Source organism: Pleurodeles waltl, chromosome 1_2, assembly GCF_031143425.1.
Source record: "Pleurodeles waltl isolate 20211129_DDA chromosome 1_2, aPleWal1.hap1.20221129, whole genome shotgun sequence".
In the NCBI taxonomy this organism is placed as follows: Eukaryota; Metazoa; Chordata; class Amphibia; order Caudata; family Salamandridae; genus Pleurodeles; species Pleurodeles waltl.
Window position 1 is genome coordinate 958,195,319 of NC_090437.1, and position 21,015 is coordinate 958,216,333.

The following is a 21,015-nucleotide window of genomic DNA, read 5'->3' on the forward strand; positions in this document are numbered from 1 at the left end:
TGGGCCTGTCAGAGCCCACTTCCGGTTTCTCCGGCAGGGACCGCGGTTAGCGGTCTAGTTGATCTAGCTTTAGTAGATCGAGGGGGGATAAATGAAGGCAGCAACACGCCAGAACGGGCCTGAGGGCCAGGGACCTTACAGCTTGCTCCAGAATTAATAGGTATGCCTTTTCAGAGCTTAAGAGTTTCGCTGGCTCTCGGTGCACGCACACACTGATTCCTGGCATTTCTGCTGCCTGGAAGTGTGCGCAGTGCAACTGGACTGCACCTACGCCACTTTCGGTGGAAGAACAGAGAACCCGGGGAGCCCGGGGAGAAGGAGGGAACAAGCCAGAATATGCTCTCAGCTGAGGCATAAGGGATTTCAGAGTTATGGGTTCCTTTGCCCTCATTAATGCCAGATCCCTCCCCAAACACAAATTTGAAATTAGTGAACTCATTTACACCTTTAATATAGACTGTCTTTTTTTAACAGAAACCTGGGCGAGGCCGGGCTCGGGTCCTGACTTTATTGAGTCCTCTCCCGTAGGTTTCTCTTTTTATAGGTTAGACAGGACCACGGGCAGAGGAGGAGGCCTGGTTATTATCTGCAGGTCTGACCTCACCTGCACCTGGAGCAGCACGAGCTGCACGTCAGAGGCCTGTGAAACTATGGCCTTTAAACTTTTTTATGGTAATTCCCTAGTCTCAAAATGTTTGTCAATTTATCGTCCCCCTGGTCCCCTCCCTAAGTTCCTCTCAACATGGACTTTCCTGTTGGAACCCCTTATCTTGGCCCCTAAAGCAATCATTTTAGGAGACTTCAATATTCACTTTGATGATACGAGTGACCCGCTGGTTACTGAATTTCTTAACCTTATGGCTGCTTTGGACTGGATTTTAAAGGAAGGGTTGGCCACTCAAATAGCGGGCCACACCCTCGATGGGATTTTTACCCGTCCTGAGGAGGAACTAAAACTTTTAACTACCCCGTTAGAGTGGACTGACCACTCGCTCCTGACTTTTAAATTCTTGGAAAGACAGCCTTTTCTGACACCCATTCCCCCGAACAAATTGCTAAGACCTTGGAAAAGTATTAAGGCAGAACCTCTGGAAATGGCATTAAAACATAGTTGGAAAGATCCTAAGGTGTCTGCTCTGCCACCGCTTGCCAGTTTCAATCATTGCATCACTCTGGCAATTGACTCATTAGCACCGTTGAGGGCTTACGCACCACGCATTGGGAAAAAACCCAGCCAACCATGGTTCTCTCAGGACCTCAAAATATTACAGAGGAAATACCGACAGAAGGAGCGCTGCTGGAAACTGAATCCTAGGGCCAATGAGAAAGCCAATTTAAAATTAGCCTTAAATACTTATAAAGAGGCTTGTTTTGTAGCTAAATCGGATTATTTCAGAGAGGCAGCTAACTCCTCCAGAGAGCTATTTAGAGTTATTAATGTTCTTACTACTCCCTTGGGCATGCCCTAAGTGGAGAATTCCCAAATTTTTTGTAACAAAATAGCCAAATTCTTCGAAAGTAAAATTCTTAACATCTATTCTAGCTTCTCCCCGGACAAGGCTCAGGGGAATTCTTCTCCCTGGACAGCTATGCCGATGCTCGCTGTGATGGCATCCACGGGTGCTTCAGATAATCCATGTCTACTTTCTAGGTTTAAAATGCCATATCAAGAGGTGATTTGCAAGTTGCTCCTTGATTGCACATCAGGTTCCCCATTAGATCCCTGTCCCCCCACCATCCTTCAACTGGTCCTGGAGTTGGTGGCATCCATGCTGATCCCTATTTTCCAGGAGGTCCTTAAGACTAGCATATATCCAACGGCATGGAAAGAAACCATCATTATCCCCTTAAAAAAGAAGGAAACTGGTAAACCTGATGATCTGACTAATCTACGCCCCATAGCTTTGCTTCCCTGCCTGGCCAAAATTTTGGAAAAACACATTTATAAAGACCTGGTCGACTTTCTGTTAGACTCAGGGGGCTTAGACAGCTCTCAACACGGCTTCCAGAAATCCCACAGTACGGAATCAGCTCTCATCTCCTCATCCGATACTATACGCAGACTGGTTGATGAGGGTCAGGGGGTCTTTCTGGTTCTGTTGGACCTGTCTGCTGCATTTGACACCATTGCGCCACATATCCTGCTAGAACGCTTGCATCAGATAGGTATTAGAGACCAAGCTCTTAAGCTTATTGAATCCTTTCTATCTAATAGATGGGCCACAGTCAGCAGTGGTGACTTTAGATCCCCTGCTTATCTTCTGCCATGCGGGGTCCCTCAGGGCTCTTCTCTTAGCCCGACACTATTTAATGTGTATGTGGCCCTGCTGGCAGAACTAATTCGCTCATTCAGTTTCATCCCGACTTCCTACGCAGATGATACCCAACTTATCATTGCGATTAACAAAGACATGGATGAAGTGGCGACATGCTTTAACGCTTGTATGATAGCGGTGAACAGGTGGATGAAGGCCAACTGGCTAAAACTGAATTGCGAAAAAACGGAGATCCTGTGCTTTGGGATCAAGAGGGAACAATGGTCCTCCATTTGGTGGCCCAAAGAGTGTGGCACTCTTCCTGTGCCAAGGTCTACCTCTAGGAATTTAGGATTACTGTTCGACGATCAACTGTCCTTTAAACCCCAGGTTAATCAGATAATTAAAACTTGCATGTGGACTCTGAAGAAATTAAAGAAAATCTTTCCCTTTATCCCACAACCTTGGAGAACTACTGCTACTCTGGCTTTGGTCATTTCCAGATTGGACTACGGGAATGAGCTTTTGCTCAATCTGGATAAAGGATCGCTAAATAAACTACAGCTGATGCAGAACACGTCTGCTAGGCTACTATTGAAGCTGCCACTCTCGGCCTCTGCTAAGAAGTGCCTCAAAAACCTGCACTGGCTTCCGGTAATCCAACAGATCTCTTTCAAAGCCCTCTGTATCACCCACAAAGCCACCCATGGGATTGGTCCTAAGGCCTTGACTACTAAACTTCAATGGTACAGACCTAAAAGGTTGCTGCGTTCTGCCAGCACCTATCAAATTCAAATTCCCCGCACCAAAAAGGCGAAATGGGGCGACAGAGCATTTACTATTGCAGCTGCTAAGGCCTGGAACTCACTTCCACTGGAACTGAGGAGAGAACACAATTATCTTACTTTTAGGAGACTGGTTAAGACCTGGCTCTTCCCGCGATAAAACCCGGAGTCTCCTCCTTAGAGGACACAGCCTCACCCTAGTTAGCGCTTCGATGCCCTCGGGCCGGAATGCGCTTTATAAACACTCGATACATACATACATACATACACTTCTCTTAATAATACTCAAAAGATGAGAGGCTGCCATGATGCAGGCGGATTCAAGATAGCCACCCAGATTGGGAATAAAGAGCCACACCCACAAAATCATAAATATATTTTTATGTATATGCTTCATGCAGCAGTATGCAATGGGTCAGTTGCAGGCATATACTTACATACAATATGTTTCAGGCAGTGGACATCCCAATATAATCCTGGGACCGGAAGGTCCAAGGGCTACAGATTAGGATGATGGTTTGGTTGTTTTGAAATGTCATTTTATTGTATATAACCCATTAACCTTTCCTAGAACACAGGGAGAAAAAGAGGACCCAAAATATTATTATCACCAGTAATATAACATCTAGGGCTCCCAGACTAGTCGGTACGACTCTGATGTGGCGGAGATTATCGCTCCCTGTAGGAGATGCTCCTGAATCTAATTATTGCAACCATACTATCTCCTTGTGGAAAGGGCTTCATTGGGCTCACGCCCCAGAATTCTGCAGAGTTACATAAAAACTCTGCGAGATTCCATGAGCAAGTGGAACTAGGGCATATTGCGCTGCTCACGTTGATTTTTAGCACTGGGAGCTTGTTCTACACTGTGAAACTGGCATGAATGACACCACATGGCGCACCAGAGGGCGCTACTTCTTTCTGCTGCTCAAGCTGATTTTCTACTCAAGCGGCATCTTTCTCAGCGTGAACGGTCATGACCTGCCGCAACTGCCCGTGCTGAGAAATCTCACCGGGGGTGTTATAGCGCCCACAAATTGCACTGGGGGACACAAGTTTCTTGCTTGCACTCACCAGCTTAGCGCTGACGAGCTGCATGTGAGAAAAAACTCCACCATGTGACAGCTGGTGGCGTTTTGACAAAACTCCGCACTCCATTCAGAGTGTTGAGTGGGCAAACCTCTGCGAACTCCACCAGCATACCAGAATTTTTCACCCGCCTCTAATTAAATATTTTTCATTGGCTGCCGTTTTTTTGTAGTAAAGAACAAAGAACCATGATCTGGGCCTTTGGTACTGCCATAGAACCCATACACCCTTCGAAAATGAGTTTGTGATACATATGCATACATGCTTTTAATAGCTGTACACCTGTGGCCATGCTTTCAGCATATATGCACATAGCCCTTGTGAAGGTCTTGAGGCCCTGGGAGGCCAACTTATACAGTCAAAGAACTTTTTTCACTCATCACTCCAAATATTATGTTGGACACTGTTCCTTATCTGTCACTAAGCACATGTGCAGGAGATTGCATTTTTTGTGGTGGTACACCTACTTCACATATTATCATAGCTCAACTATGTATATCTTATGGGAAATGCAGCATTTTCCTGGCAATAGATGAATTATTGCTACATTTGCATTTTCACCTTGCCTATAATTCTCATGATTCTTGCATTTTCATTTATCATCCCATTCGTCATACAGTTATCATGTTTTTTGTGTTTTCTGTTTATTGGCCCAGTTGTCTCTATGACTCGTGATTTTTGCATTTTCACTTATCTTCCCATTAGTCATATAATTTTTACAATAAGAGCTTCGAAGTGTGTCACCAAATAGTACAGGATTAACCGGAGCATACAATGATGACTTTAAGCAGTAACCAATGTCATGCACTTTTGGAGGTGTTGATGAAGGTTATGAAGGGGAAAACCTATTTGTCAAGTTCCAGTTCAGATCAAGGGCCATATCAGCTTGAAAACAGTGAGCAAGGTTTGTCTCTTTCTGATTCTGAAATGGGCTGTCTGAAAATAAAGCACTAACTCAGGGAAATATTGGGTTAAATTAATTCACTTTACACACAGCAGTTACATAAAACAGGTGCTTGGGTCTTACTGCACCAGCAGAACAGATTGTGAAATGCCACTGTTGTGCATGGCACTTGAGCACTAAAAGTAAGAAACAAATGTATAACTTGCCAATTCTTTTTGTTGTAGGTAGTAGAAGGTTTTTGTGAAGTGGAAGCCTGCGCTGTGACCTGGTATCAGAATGAAAAATTGGTGCTTTTTGTTGTACCCAGAGACACCATAGAGAAGAAGAGCATGTTCGCTGAACTTCAGAAACATCTGAACAGCTATGCTGTCCCGGATGATATATTTGTGATTGAAACTTTGCCTCTTACATCACACGGTAAGTTAGCAGCAGCACCATTTCTCACACCTGTGCTAATGATCTTGCACATATTTGTAGTGCACCTGCTACACAGTATGAATTTCAAATTGAAATGCCTACACACATATAATGCTTCATTTTGCACAGCTGACTCGTCTTCTTTGTTGTGGAACAAATGTTGTTGGTATGCCATGTTTAACACCATTTTATAGCTACATTGTGTTTCTTGATATTAAAGTGCGGTATAAACTGTACACTGGCGCTCTTTGTAAGATGTTTTGGCTTTCTAAAAACTGTAATGAGTCTACCTCTGTTGGACTTGGCCATCTGTGCAAGTTCACCCCAAACCCTTTTATCTTTACCCGTTTTTATTGGCCTTTAAAAACTGTGTGCACTTTACCACTGCTAACAAGTGATAAAGTGCTTGTGCTTTCGCCTTTAAACATGGTGAAATTGGCTTGTACCTAATTGGCACATGTAATTACTTGTAAGTCCCTAGTAATTTGGTACTACAGGAGCCCAGGGCCTGTAAATTAAATGCTACTAGTGGGCCTAAAAGATTGATTGTGCCACCCACTTAAGAAGCCTTTTAAAACATATTTCCAGCCTGCCACTGCAGGATGTGTATGCAGTTTTTAAACTGCCATTTCAACCTGGCAAAATAAACCTTTTGCCAGGCCTAAACTGTCACGTAGGTTCTCATTATCCTAATGATTCTACTGGATTTGGGTGGCAGAGTCGCATAGATTGTGGCGTACTAAGTACAAGTCCACACCATTTGACACCTGTCAACCTAATCTGGGTTTTCCGGCTAACTAGCAGCGCCTCATCTCTGCCCAAGAACGGGATGATTGTGGCAACTGGGCTCATGACGAGGAAGACTCTTCAGGGGAATCGTGGTCGATCAGATCTCACCCCTTTCTCTCAGTTACGTTGGTCTCACACAGGCGAAGACAATGGAGGCAGAGTATGATTCAGTAAGGATTTATTGAAGTAACTGCATCTTAGATAAAATGGCATGTATTGCAATAACTAGGATGATAAAACACACTAAAAGCAAAAGGGTGAAACACAAAAAACAGTCCCACCATACTGTCACTAAGAATGATATATATCTTTCCTACCTAAGCTATGTTAGAGCACAGCATAATAAGCCTATAAGCCTAAACTGCCCTTCAGGTTTACCCCCTGGAAAGACATCATCCCCCATACCTGAGCAAGGAAGCCTGTAGTCTAGAGCGACACCATCCCCGTATAAGCCAGAGATTCGGTAGTCTAAGCAGGCTGCTGTAGCGAAGGCAATCAGTATACAGTTGGGGTCATCTGGCTGGAATCTCCCTCTAACGTGTATGGGACAAAGGAGTGTTTTTATAATAAAACAGTTGACATGCCCACGTAGGAGAATGTGTTTTTCTGTGAATTTTGGAGACACAGCGAACCACTTTTGCCGGCAACCCTATCTGACTGCTACCTTGAGGAAAGCACAAAGTGAAATGAATGTCCTGCTAAGAAGGTAATGCTTTTCTAGGTGAAAGAACAACTAAAATAAAACAATACTGCAAATGTGGCTAATGCTAGAAAAATAAAGCGAAGCTGAAAAAAATGTAATTGGGCTAAAGTGCACATTGGCAGACCTATTTATGCCAAAATAACATGTCTAAAATATGGCTAAACTAGCTATACAACAAAACCTTACTTGTAAAAATATATGTCAGCCTTAGGGTAGGCCCTAAACAACCCAATGGGCAGGGGCAGTGTATTTCAAAAGTTGGAAATGTACTTTTAAGTTTTACATGTCCTGGAAATGAAAAACTCTTAAATTCCTTTTTCACTATTGCAAAGCCTACCTCTTCCATAGGATAACATTGGGTTACCTTATTACATTTAACATGTCATACCGCTAATTGGAAATAGGTAGGAATATTGAGTTTGTTCTCTAAAGAATTGGAATTTAAATCCCTCTTTAATTGTGAAGTCGAATTTTAAATCACAGTTTTGTAAATGCCACCTTTAACAAGTTGCCATTTTCTTGTCCTAACAGTTTGGTGCCTGTTCCTCGGTCACATGGCTAGGTGTGAGTGCAGTTGACCTCACAATAGAGCGAGAACGAGAGAGGGAGAGGGTGGTGGCTGGATGGGGCACCCAGACAGCATGGGGTGGGGGAGGAGGGGAGCTGTCACCTGCCACACTTGCACTTCTGAGGTTCTGCCTCAGCACACTCACAAAGGACTTCACACTAGGTGATTGTGTTCCCAGACAATCTGGGACCAGGGCAGGGAGTTGGGAAATTCCAGAAACGTCTGTGAAGGGGAACTCCAGAAGCTTCTCCCACTAGGTGAAAATAGACCCCTAGCCAACTCTTCAGTTCACTTCTGGACCTGCAGAATGGCCCACAGAGGACTGCCCTACGGTTTACTTCAGAGTAATGCCTGGCTGCACTAAGAGGACTGCCCTGCTGCCTCCTTTGTGTCAGGACTGCACTGCTGCTTCAGACCTGCTTTTCTGCTTGCACCTAGGAATGCCAGAGTGAGCCCAAGTGCTAGTTGGCTGGCCTCCTGATCTGAACCTGGGGGGGTGGCAAAGGCTCCAACCATCTTAAACCTGCACTTGGACCCAGCCTGAGTGAGTCCTGACCCTCCACGTGATGCCCCTCCAGTCCTGCACCCTTGGAATTGGGGTTAAAAGTGCTGTACCAGCTTAACTGAAGGTTCCTCCAAATGTGGCGTGAAGCAGCATGAAGTTGTGCAAAGCAAAGCCATACAGCTTGCACACCAAGGACATAAGGTACAGTGCTCAGCGGGCCAAACTTGGTCCTGTGCCCGGCCTGCACTCCATCGTGATAGGCTTGAACTTGTAACTTTGTCCTGTGGCAGTGCTACCAGATCCCCTTAATTGGTGCTTTGAGCCTTTTGGTGCTACTGTTATCCAAATCTTAAAAAGCAGCTTATCCCTATTTATACTGAGTGGATTTTGTTATTTTGGTGTCAATAATGTATTAACTTTTATTGTATATGGTTTTAAATTGGTATGGGATTGTTGTTATGTTTTCACTTTATTACTGTTTTAGTGCTGCATAAATACATTACACATTGCCTCTAGGTTAAACCTGACTACTTTTTGTGCCATGCTACTAGAGGGTTAAGCACAGGTCAATTTAGTGACTTTTTGTGGTTCAGCCTGACAAGGACTGTGGCTGTTGCTTGAGTAGTGTTTCACCCCCCCAACCAACAGTCCAGTTTCTCACAACTTCTGATAGTGAACGTGTCAATAGTGTAATATCATATTATCAGATTAACAGTTTCTCGTGACGTTGTATATGAAATTCAAATATCCTGATAGTAGGGAAATGCAATTCTTGTGTGACTATTAACCTTGCAATGTTAGTTAAAAAATCGAGTATTATCCATAAATGTGGAGCGCGTTCTCATGATTGCAGTATTTGACATCACTTTTTTATTAAATGCTTTTCATTTTACCTCTACACAGAACGTTAGGTGCATGTGACCAAAGCAATATGCTTATGGATATTGATCAGAATGATGATTGAAAAATGTCCGGGGACATTTGTAGACATATGACTGTGCTGATGGATCAGGACAAATTAAGATTGGGGAATTGAGCAATTGCTAACCAGAAAGGGGGGAGGGGTCTTTTTTTATTATATTTTCAAAGTTTTTATTTCAAACGTTTTTATTCAAGTGTGTCGTAAATAACGCAGATGTAAGCACAGAAATCAAGAGCTCTTTTTACTGAGACAGTCAAAATAAAGATGATTGCTAGATGTGTAACTTTAAACAGTCATCAAAACACATTCAGATGTTGTATCCTTAGTTATAGCCACAATAATGTATATTGAAAACAGTAGTTAAAATATGGTTTACAGAAGAAGACAAAGAAATAACCTGAAAGTGACTTCATATATCAGAGATAACAGTTTGTCCACAGTAAGGAAATATTTTATCATTTATGTGTACTCCTTTTAGATCTTTTAAATGAATATAGTTCAGTTACAACTGGAAACTAAGAAAGTGAGAAATAGAATGATAGACAAAGTGGAAAGATAAAGAGCAGGAATCACACAATTACTCCATTTGAGTTATTTATGACGAGTAAATCAGCAAACCACTGAAAAGTTTTCTTCCACTCAGATTTCAAAGAGGAAGCAGACCATCCACTTGACAAGTATGCAGCTCAAGGATGCTTTGTTTATGATATAGGTCTCAACTGTTTCACATTTTGCTCATTCTAATATTTTTAAAGTGGACGACACTCAGCACTTTTGAGATGCACCTGTGTGTGTGTAGCAAACCCAGAACCACTAAGAATGGTGTGGTAAACTGCAAGCATTTTTCAAGAGAATCAGCAAAGGGTCTCATTTTCATTTAGCATTTAAAGAGGATCTGCCATTATCAAAATGCAATATTAGTGACATAGCATGGCCTAACATAATTTTTCATTGAATTCAGCAGTAGCATGTGATGGTTGAAGATGGATTGGTTGGACATTAGGAAGGCATAAAAGTCCTTGTTAAGGAGTATATGCCTCTCTTGGAGTTGAGCAAATGAAGCAGGTTGTTTGCTTCATAATGATCCCGGACAGGTTGTATGTCATCCTCAATCCAAGAGACTTGAACTAAACGAAGTTCATAATTTTATTTATTCTTTTTTACCGAAAGGACGCCAATATGATGTGTCATAATTTGTACTTTTTAGCTTCTTCTATGGAGAATATAGCCACTTCGGTATCTTGAATTGCTTGTGAATAAAACAGTAAATTGTTTGCATTTGGCCATGAACAGATAAGTTCCGGGATTTTAGTATATTAGTATTGTTTTTCAATGATTGGCCAGAGTGGGGAGTCATTGAGGGATTTGGCTTGGTATGTGTAGGAGGCTGGACTGGCTTGTAGTGAGTACCAAGGGGTACTTGCACCTTGCACCAGGCCCAGTTATCCCTTATTAGTGTATAGGGTGTCTAGCAGCTTAGGCTGATAGATAATGGTAGCTTAGCAGAGCAGCTTAGGCTGAACTAGGAGACGTGTGAAGCTACTACAGTACCACTTAGTGTCATATGCACAATATCATAAGAAAACACAATACACAGTTTACTTACTTTGATTACTTTTGTTAATGTGAAACGAATCTGACTGCATTTACCAAGATGTATTGGGGCCAACTTTTTGCTGAAGTGTGAGGCAGTGTGCTCCCTTTTTTTTGCACTGTGTCGAATGACGGCTCCCTTGAGCTAACGGGCTGACGAGCCTTGGTGAGGCACCTGCGCACCAGAGTGGTACATAAACCTGAGAAGACGTTTGGTGGCATTTCAAGCAACCCCACAAAATATGCTGCTCTCTGCTGATGACGGGCGAAACCCAGAAACACGTGTCCAGAGATACACAGCACTTGCTGCACCTACTAAGGTGAAAGACTTTGATTACTTTTGTTAATGTGAAACGAATCTGACTGCATTTACCAAGATGTATTGGGGCCAACTTTTTGCTGAAGTGTGAGGCAGTGTGCTCCCTTTTTTTTGCACTGTGTCGAATGACGGCTCCCTTGAGCTAACGGGCTGACGAGCCTTGGTGAGGCACCTGCGCACCAGAGTGGTACATAAACCTGAGAAGACGTTTGGTGGCATTTCAAGCAACCCCACAAAATATGCTGCTCTCTGCTGATGACGGGCGAAACCCAGAAACACGTGTCCAGAGATACACAGCACTTGCTGCACCTACTAAGGTGAAAGACTTTGATTACTTTTGTTAATGTGAAACGAATCTGACTGCATTTACCAAGATGTATTGGGGCCAACTTTTTGCTGAAGTGTGAGGCAGTGTGCTCCCTTTTTTTTGCACTGTGTCGAATGACGGCTCCCTTGAGCTAACGGGCTGACGAGCCTTGGTGAGGCACCTGCGCACCAGAGTGGTACATAAACCTGAGAAGACGTTTGGTGGCATTTCAAGCAACCCCACAAAATATGCTGCTCTCTGCTGATGACGGGCGAAACCCAGAAACACGTGTCCAGAGATACACAGCACTTGCTGCACCTACTAAGGTGAAAGACTTTGATTACTTTTGTTAATGTGAAACGAATCTGACTGCATTTACCAAGATGTATTGGGGCCAACTTTTTGCTGAAGTGTGAGGCAGTGTGCTCCCTTTTTTTTGCACTGTGTCGAATGACGGCTCCCTTGAGCTAACGGGCTGACGAGCCTTGGTGAGGCACCTGCGCACCAGAGTGGTACATAAACCTGAGAAGACGTTTGGTGGCATTTCAAGCAACCCCACAAAATATGCTGCTCTCTGCTGATGACGGGCGAAACCCAGAAACACGTGTCCAGAGATACACAGCACTTGCTGCACCTACTAAGGTGAAAGACTTTGATTACTTTTGTTAATGTGAAACAAATCTGACTGCATTTACCAAGATGTATTGGGGCCAACTTTTTGCTGAAGTGCGAGGCAGTGTGCTCCCTTTTTTTTGCACTGTGTCGAATGACGGCTCCCTTGAGCTAACGGGCTGACGAGCCTTGGTGAGGCACCTGCGCACCAGAGTGGTACATAAACCTGAGAAGACGTTTGGTGGCATTTCAAGCAACCCCACAAAATATGCTGCTCTCTGCTGATGACGGGCGAAACCCAGAAACACGTGTCCAGAGATACACAGCACTTGCTGCACCTACTAAGGTGAAAGACTTTGATTACTTTTGTTAATGTGAAACGAATCTGACTGCATTTACCAAGATGTATTGGGGCCAACTTTTTGCTGAAGTGTGAGGCAGTGTGCTCCCTTTTTTTTGCACTGTGTCGAATGACGGCTCCCTTGAGCTAACGGGCTGACGAGCCTTGGTGAGGCACCTGCGCACCAGAGTGGTACATAAACCTGAGAAGACGTTTGGTGGCATTTCAAGCAACCCCACAAAATATGCTGCTCTCTGCTGATGACGGGCGAAACCCAGAAACACGTGTCCAGAGATACACAGCACTTGCTGCACCTACTAAGGTGAAAGACTTTGATTACTTTTGTTAATGTGAAACGAATCTGACTGCATTTACCAAGATGTATTGGGGCCAACTTTTTGCTGAAGTGTGAGGCAGTGTGCTCCCTTTTTTTTGCACTGTGTCGAATGACGGCTCCCTTGAGCTAACGGGCTGACGAGCCTTGGTGAGGCACCTGCGCACCAGAGTGGTACATAAACCTGAGAAGACGTTTGGTGGCATTTCAAGCAACCCCACAAAATATGCTGCTCTCTGCTGATGACGGGCGAAACCCAGAAACACGTGTCCAGAGATACACAGCACTTGCTGCACCTACTAAGGTGAAAGACTTTGATTACTTTTGTTAATGTGAAACGAATCTGACTGCATTTACCAAGATGTATTGGGGCCAACTTTTTGCTGAAGTGTGAGGCAGTGTGCTCCCTTTTTTTTGCACTGTGTCGAATGACGGCTCCCTTGAGCTAACGGGCTGACGAGCCTTGGTGAGGCACCTGCGCACCAGAGTGGTACATAAACCTGAGAAGACGTTTGGTGGCATTTCAAGCAACCCCACAAAATATGCTGCTCTCTGCTGATGACGGGCGAAACCCAGAAACACGTGTCCAGAGATACACAGCACTTGCTGCACCTACTAAGGTGAAAGACTTTGATTACTTTTGTTAATGTGAAACGAATCTGACTGCATTTACCAAGATGTATTGGGGCCAACTTTTTGCTGAAGTGTGAGGCAGTGTGCTCCCTTTTTTTTGCACTGTGTCGAATGACGGCTCCCTTGAGCTAACGGGCTGACGAGCCTTGGTGAGGCACCTGCGCACCAGAGTGGTACATAAACCTGAGAAGACGTTTGGTGGCATTTCAAGCAACCCCACAAAATATGCTGCTCTCTGCTGATGACGGGCGAAACCCAGAAACACGTGTCCAGAGATACACAGCACTTGCTGCACCTACTAAGGTGAAAGACTTTGATTACTTTTGTTAATGTGAAACGAATCTGACTGCATTTACCAAGATGTATTGGGGCCAACTTTTTGCTGAAGTGTGAGGCAGTGTGCTCCCTTTTTTTTGCACTGTGTCGAATGACGGCTCCCTTGAGCTAACGGGCTGACGAGCCTTGGTGAGGCACCTGCGCACCAGAGTGGTACATAAACCTGAGAAGACGTTTGGTGGCATTTCAAGCAACCCCACAAAATATGCTGCTCTCTGCTGATGACGGGCGAAACCCAGAAACACGTGTCCAGAGATACACAGCACTTGCTGCACCTACTAAGGTGAAAGACTTTGATTACTTTTGTTAATGTGAAACGAATCTGACTGCATTTACCAAGATGTATTGGGGCCAACTTTTTGCTGAAGTGTGAGGCAGTGTGCTCCCTTTTTTTTGCACTGTGTCGAATGACGGCTCCCTTGAGCTAACGGGCTGACGAGCCTTGGTGAGGCACCTGCGCACCAGAGTGGTACATAAACCTGAGAAGACGTTTGGTGGCATTTCAAGCAACCCCACAAAATATGCTGCTCTCTGCTGATGACGGGCGAAACCCAGAAACACGTGTCCAGAGATACACAGCACTTGCTGCACCTACTAAGGTGAAAGACTTTGATTACTTTTGTTAATGTGAAACGAATCTGACTGCATTTACCAAGATGTATTGGGGCCAACTTTTTGCTGAAGTGTGAGGCAGTGTGCTCCCTTTTTTTTGCACTGTGTCGAATGACGGCTCCCTTGAGCTAACGGGCTGACGAGCCTTGGTGAGGCACCTGCGCACCAGAGTGGTACATAAACCTGAGAAGACGTTTGGTGGCATTTCAAGCAACCCCACAAAATATGCTGCTCTCTGCTGATGACGGGCGAAACCCAGAAACACGTGTCCAGAGATACACAGCACTTGCTGCACCTACTAAGGTGAAAGACTTTGATTACTTTTGTTAATGTGAAACGAATCTGACTGCATTTACCAAGATGTATTGGGGCCAACTTTTTGCTGAAGTGTGAGGCAGTGTGCTCCCCCTTTTTTTTGCACAATACACAGTTATACTAAAAATAAAGGTACTTTATTTTTATGACAATATGCCAAAGTATCTTAGAGTGTACCCTCAGTGAGAGGATAGGAAATATACACAAGATATATATACACAATAGCAAAAATATGCAGTATAGTCTTAGAAAACAGTGCAAACAATGTATAGTTACAATAGGATGCAATGGGGAAACATAGGGATAGGGGCAACACAAACCATATACTCCAGAAGTGGAATGCGAACCACGAATGGACCCCAAACCTATGTGACCTTGTAGAGGGTCGCTGGGACTATTAGAAAATAGTGAGAGTTAGCAAAATAATCCTCCCCAAGACCCTGAAAAGTGAGTGCAAAGTGCACTAAAGTTCCCCTAAGGACAAAAGAGTCGTGTTAGAGGAATAATGCAGGAAAGACACAAACCAGCAATGCAACAACTGTGGATTTCCAATCTAGGGTACCTGTGGAACAAGGGGACCAAGTCCAAAAGTCACAAGCAAGTCGGAGATGGGCCGATGCCCAGGAAATGCCAGCTGCGGGTGCAAAGAAGCTTCGACTGGACAGAAGAAGCTGAGGTTTCTGCAGGAACGAAAAGGGCTAGAGACTTCCCCTTTGGTGGACGGATCCCTCTCGCCTAGGAGAGTCGTGCAGAAGTGTTTTCCCGCCGGAAGGACGCCAACAAGCCTTGCTACACGCAAAACGTGCGTTTGGCGTTTTTGGACGCTGCTGGGGCCCAGGAGGGACCAGGAGGTCGCAAATTGGACCTGCAGAGAGAGGGGACGTCGAGCAAGACAAAGAGCCCTCACTGAAGCAGGTAGCACCCGGAGAAGTGCCAGAAACAGGCACTACGAGGATGCGTGAAACGGTGCTCGCCGAAGTTGCACAAAGGAGTCCCACGTCGCCGGAGACCAACTTAGAAAGTCGTGCAATGCAGGTTAGAGTGCCGTGGACCCAGACTTGGCTGTGCACAAAGGATTTCCGCCGGAAGTGCACAGGGGCCGGAGTAGCTGCAAAGTCGCGGTTCCCAGCAATGCAGCCCAGCGAGGTGAGGCAAGGACTTACCTCCACCAAACTTGGGCTGAAGAGTCACTGGACTGTGGGGGTCACTTGGACGGTGTCGCTGGATTCGAGGGACCTCGCTCGTCGTGCTGAGAGGAGACCCAAGGGACCGGTAATGCAGCTTTTTGGTGCCTGCGGTTGCAGGGGGAAGATTCCGTCGACCCACGGGAGATTTCTTCGGAGCTTCTGGTGCAGAGAGGAGGCAGACTACCCCCACAGCATGCACAAGCAGGAAAACAGTCGAGAAGGCGGCAGGATCAGCGTTACAGAGTTGCAGTAGTCGTCTTTGCTACTATGTTGCAGGTTTGCAGGCTTCCAGCGCGGTCAGCGGTCGATTCCTTATCAGAAGGTGAAAAGGGAGATGCAGAGGAACTCGGCTGAGCTCATGCATTCGTTATCTAAAGTTTCCCCAGAGACAGAGACCCTAAATAGCCAGAAAAGAGGGTTTGGCTATCTAGGAGAGAGGAAAGGCTACTAACACCTGAAGGAGCCTATCAGCAGGAGTCTCTGACGTCACCTGGTGGCACTGGCCACTCAGAGCAGTCCAGTGTGCCAGCAGCACCTCTGTTTCCAAGATGGCAGAGGTCTGGAGCATACTGGAGGAGCTCTGGACACCTCCCAGGGGAGGTGCAGGTCAGGGGAGTAGTCACTCCCCTTTCCTTTGTCCAGTTTCGCGCCAGAGCAGGGGCTAAGGGGTCCCTGAACCGGTGTAGACTGGCTTATGCAGAATTGGGCACCTCTGTGCCCAACAAAGCATTTCCAGAGGCTGGGGGAGGCTACTCCTCCCCTGCCTTCACACCATTTTCCAAAGGGAGAGGGTGTCACACCCTCTCTCAGAGGAAGTTCTTTGTTCTGCCATCCTGGGCCAGGCCTGGCTGGACCCCAGGAGGGCAGCTGCCTGTCTGAGGGGTTGGCAGCAGCAGCAGCTGCAGTGAAACCCCAGGAAGGGCAGTTTGGCAGTACCAGGGTCTGTGCTACAGACCACTGGGATCATGGAATTGTACCAACAATGCCAGGATGGCATAGAGGGGGCAATTCCATGATCATAGACATGTTACATGGCCATATTCGGAGTTACCATGGTGAAGCTACATATAGGTAGTGACCTATATGTAGTGCACGCGTGTAATGGTGTCCCCGCACTCACAAAGTTCAGGGAATTGGCTCTGAACAATGTGGGGGCTCCTTGGCTAGTGCCAGGGTGCCCTCACACTAAGTAACTTTGCACCTAACCTTTACCAGGTAAAGGTTAGACATATAGGTGACTTATAAGTTACTTAAGTGCAGTGTAAAATGGCTGTGAAATAACGTGGACGTTATTTCACTCAGGCTGCAGTGGCAGGCCTGTGTAAGAATTGTCAGAGCTCCCTATGGGTGGCAAAAGAAATGCTGCAGCCCATAGGGATCTCCTGGAACCCCAATACCCTGGGTACCTCAGTACCATATACTAGGGAATTATAAGGGTGTTCCAGTAAGCCAATGTAAATTGGTAAAAATGGTCACTAGCCTGTCAGTGACAATTTGGAAGTAATGAGAGAGCATAACCACTGAGGTTCTGGTTAGCAGAGCCTCAGTGAGACAGTTAGGCACCACACAGGGAACATATACATGCACACCTATGAGCACTGGGGCCCTGTGTGACAGGGTCCCAGTGACACATACATATAGGCCACAAACTTATGAGCACTGGGGTCCTGACCAGCAGGATCCCAGTGACACATAACAAACATACTGAAAACATAGTGTTTTCACTATGAGCTCTGAGGCCTGGCTATCAGGATCTCAGTGAGACAGTGAAAACAGTGACAAACACCCTGACATACACTCACAAACAGGCCAAAAGTGGGGGTAACAAGGCTAGAAAGAGGCTACCTTCTCACACAACCCCCCCCCCCAAACGAAGGACAATAAGGCTAACCTTGGCCAGTTGAGACTTTATTGTCTAAGTGGTGATAAGTAGAGAGTAGCTCTGCAATAGACTGGTTACTCCCTTTATCATCCACTATATGGTTACTTCCCTGTGGGGATGTAAACCACCCTGTTTGAAGTTTTTTAGCTAAGCAACAATGTGAAGATGTATTTTCAGAGTTTCTATCAGTAAGTTTTAGTTTAGAGCAGTGGGAATTGTCCACTGAACCTATTTGTAGTGATGGAAATGCCAGACAGGGATGCTGTCTCAGAAAAGCCATAGCTGGGCAAAAACTTCGTCCATATGGCTGGAAGAGAGAACAGGGATGCTGTTTCTCTTGGGTTGGAGCAGGGCAGGGATGCTGTCCTATCAGCTCCACACTAGGGCAGGGATGCTGTCCTAAGTGTTGTGAGGCAGTGCAGAGTTTCTGCACTAAAGTTTCTCTGGGAGGGTTGGAGGGATGCTCCATGTTAACTAAAATGGTGCTGTTTTTCTCACCAATGTTAGTTATCCCACAGAGAGGTACTTCCACCTCAGGGAGTCCAGCTTTTCCAGCTGATGATTCCCTTGGAACAGGTGCCACCCCAGGAGAGGTTTCTCCCACCACAGGAATAGTATCCTGAATGGTAGGGTGGTTAGGGGATACTGTGATACCCTTTTTACCTGTTGATGGAGAGGGATCCTGAGTTTTCAGGCCTTCTCTCCTTTGCTTTTTCATTTCACTTGAAATGAGAGGGAACAATTCCTCAGGGATGCCCAGCATGGCTGCATGGGCATAAAACTCTACATCAGCCCAACCTGAGGCCTCTAGGTCATTACCTAAGAGACAGTCTACAGGTAAGCTAGGTGATACCACCACCTGCTTAGGGCCAGTAACTCCACCCCAACTAAACTGAATTATAGCTAAGGGAAGAAACTTAGTGGAGTTATGGACATCAATAATCTTATACTGTTGTCCAATGATGTGTTGATCAGGGTGCACTAGGTTTTCAGTCACCAAAGTGAAACTGGCACCTGTGTCCCTGTAGGCCAAGGCCTCAACACCATTTATTGAAACTGTCTGCGTGTACTTATCCATTGTAAGGGGACAAGCAGCCAGTGTGGCAAGGCCAATGCCACTAGGTGTGACAGAAACTGTCTTGGGACTGATTACATCAGTTTCCACTATGGACCCATAAGTGAACCCAACTACACCCTTTGCTTGACTGTTGCCAGCAGTCCCACCACTAGTACCACTACTGCTAGGGGCACTAGAGCTTGATGTATTAGTGGTGGTAGGCTCAGGGGGTTTACCTGGACAGGACTTATCCCCTGGCCTATGGCCTCTATTTTTACACACAAAGCACCAAGGCTTTTTAATGTGTGCAGGTTGGGAAGAAGAGGAAGAATTTGTTTTATCCCCACCCTCTGAAGAGTGTTTAAGATTTGAAGTGGGATCTTTGGTTTTACCCTTATCCCCATGCTTATCTTGAGATTTTTCACCATCTTTCTTCTTATTGCCATCTTTGTCACCCCCTGTATGAACTTTTCTGTTTACCCTTGTTCTGACCCATTTGTCTGCCTTCTTTCCCAATTCTTGGGGAGAGGTCAGATCAGAGTCTACCAGGTACTGGTGCAACAAATCAGACACACATTTATTAAGTATATGCTCTCTCAGGATTGTGTTATACAGGCTTTCATAATCAGTAACTTTACTGCCATGTAACCACCCCTCCAAGGCCTTCACTGCCTGGTCAATGAAATCAACCCAGTCTTGTGAAGACTCCTTTTTGGTCTCTCTGAACTTTATCCTGTACTGTTCAGTGGTTAAGCCATAACCATCCAGGAGTGCATTCTTAAGAACTTGGAAATTATTGGCATCATTTTCTTTTACAGTAAGGAGCCTATCCCTACCTTTTCCACTAAATGATAGCCATAGGATAGCAGCCCACTGCTTTTGAGGGACATCCTGTACAGCACAGGCCCTCTCAAGTGCAGCAAACCACTTGTTAATGTCATCCCCCTCCTTATAAGGGGGAACTATCTTGTGCAGATTCCTGGAATCATGCTCTTTTGCAGGATGACTATGGGGAATACTGCTGCTGCCACCATGGGTATCTAAACCCAACTTCTGTCTTTCCTTCTCTAATTCTAAAGACTGTCTATCCAAATCCAGCTGTTGCTTCTTGAGTTTCAGTCTGGTTTGTTCGACTCTCAATCTATTGAGCTCCCTTTCTAACAATCTGTCATCAGGGTGGGTAGGAGGGACATTTCTAGATACAGAGGTATGATGGGAATGAACAGAAGGAGACCTGTCCCTTACAGAGGGCACCCTAACAGCTTGGCTACCAGCATAATGTGAGAGCACACCATCAGTATGGTGTGATTCAACCTCTGTACCAACTATGCTAGACTGTCTAGTAATGGGCAGGCTGAGAAGTTTCTTTCCTGAACCTTTTCCTGGGGGAGTCCCTGGATCAGATTGAGAACCATTAGCTACTTTTTCACCAGATTGGGCACTTATGGCCTTATCCTGTACTCTAAGCATATTAATTAACAGTTCTAAGGAAGGATTCTTCCCTACACTCAAACCTCTCTCTATGCAGAGACTCCTTGCTCCTTTCCAGCTAAGGTGATCATATGCAATTTTGGACAGTTCAACATTTTTGCCTGTACCAGACATTTTTTTAGAGAGAGTTAAAGTGATAGAAAAAGAGAAAAAAGTTTTCAGAACTTTTTGGAAAGACAGAAAAAAAACTTTTTAAACTTTTAAGAACTTTTTGAAAGTTTAGGAGTACTTTTCAGCACTTAGAAAAGAGTGAAAAGAGGAAATGCAAAACTTTTTGGCTATGTGTATATACACTGACCTTGTTTTGTATATTTTTCTCTTATGAAAAGTACAATGACAAGAGTGGTAAGTAGTCTCAAGCACTTATCCCACCACTGCACAACCAATGTAGGAGGCTGGACTGGCTTGTAGTGAGTACCAAGGGGTACTTGCACCTTGCACCAGGCCCAGTTATCCCTTATTAGTGTATAGGGTGTCTAGCAGCTTAGGCTGATAGATAATGGTAGCTTAGCAGAGCAGCTTAGGCTGAACTAGGAGACGTGTGAAGCTACTACAGTACCACTTAGTGTCATATGCACAATATCATAAGAAAACACAATACACAGTTATACTAAAAATAAAGGTACTTTATTTTTATGACAATATGCCAAAGTATCTTAGAGTGTACCCTCAGTGAGAGGATAGGAAATATACACAAGATATATATACACAATAGCAAAAATATGCAGTATAGTCTTAGAAAACAGTGCAAACAATGTATAGTTACAATAGGATGCAATGGGGAAACATAGGGATAGGGGCAACACAAACCATATACTCCAGAAGTGGAATGCGAACCACGAATGGACCCCAAACCTATGTGACCTTGTAGAGGGTCGCTGGGACTATTAGAAAATAGTGAGAGTTAGCAAAATAACCCTCCCCAAGACCCTGAAAAGTGAGTGCAAAGTGCACTAAAGTTCCCCTAAGGACAAAAGAGTCGTGTTAGAGGAATAATGCAGGAAAGACACAAACCAGCAATGCAACAACTGTGGATTTCCAATCTAGGGTACCTGTGGAA

General features: G+C 45.0%; 1 protein-coding gene across 3 annotated transcripts in view; it reads left to right on the forward strand.

Moving 5' to 3' along the window:
* Positions 1-21,015, forward strand: part of AASDH (aminoadipate-semialdehyde dehydrogenase) — a 471,184-nt gene that overhangs the window by 229,672 nt on the left and 220,497 nt on the right. For all 3 annotated transcript variants that reach the window (XM_069200843.1, XM_069200827.1, XM_069200836.1), the window contains one exon: positions 5,258-5,450. In XM_069200843.1, coding sequence (XP_069056944.1) covers positions 5,258-5,450 — 193 coding nt within the window. The remainder of the gene's footprint in view (positions 1-5,257; positions 5,451-21,015) is intronic.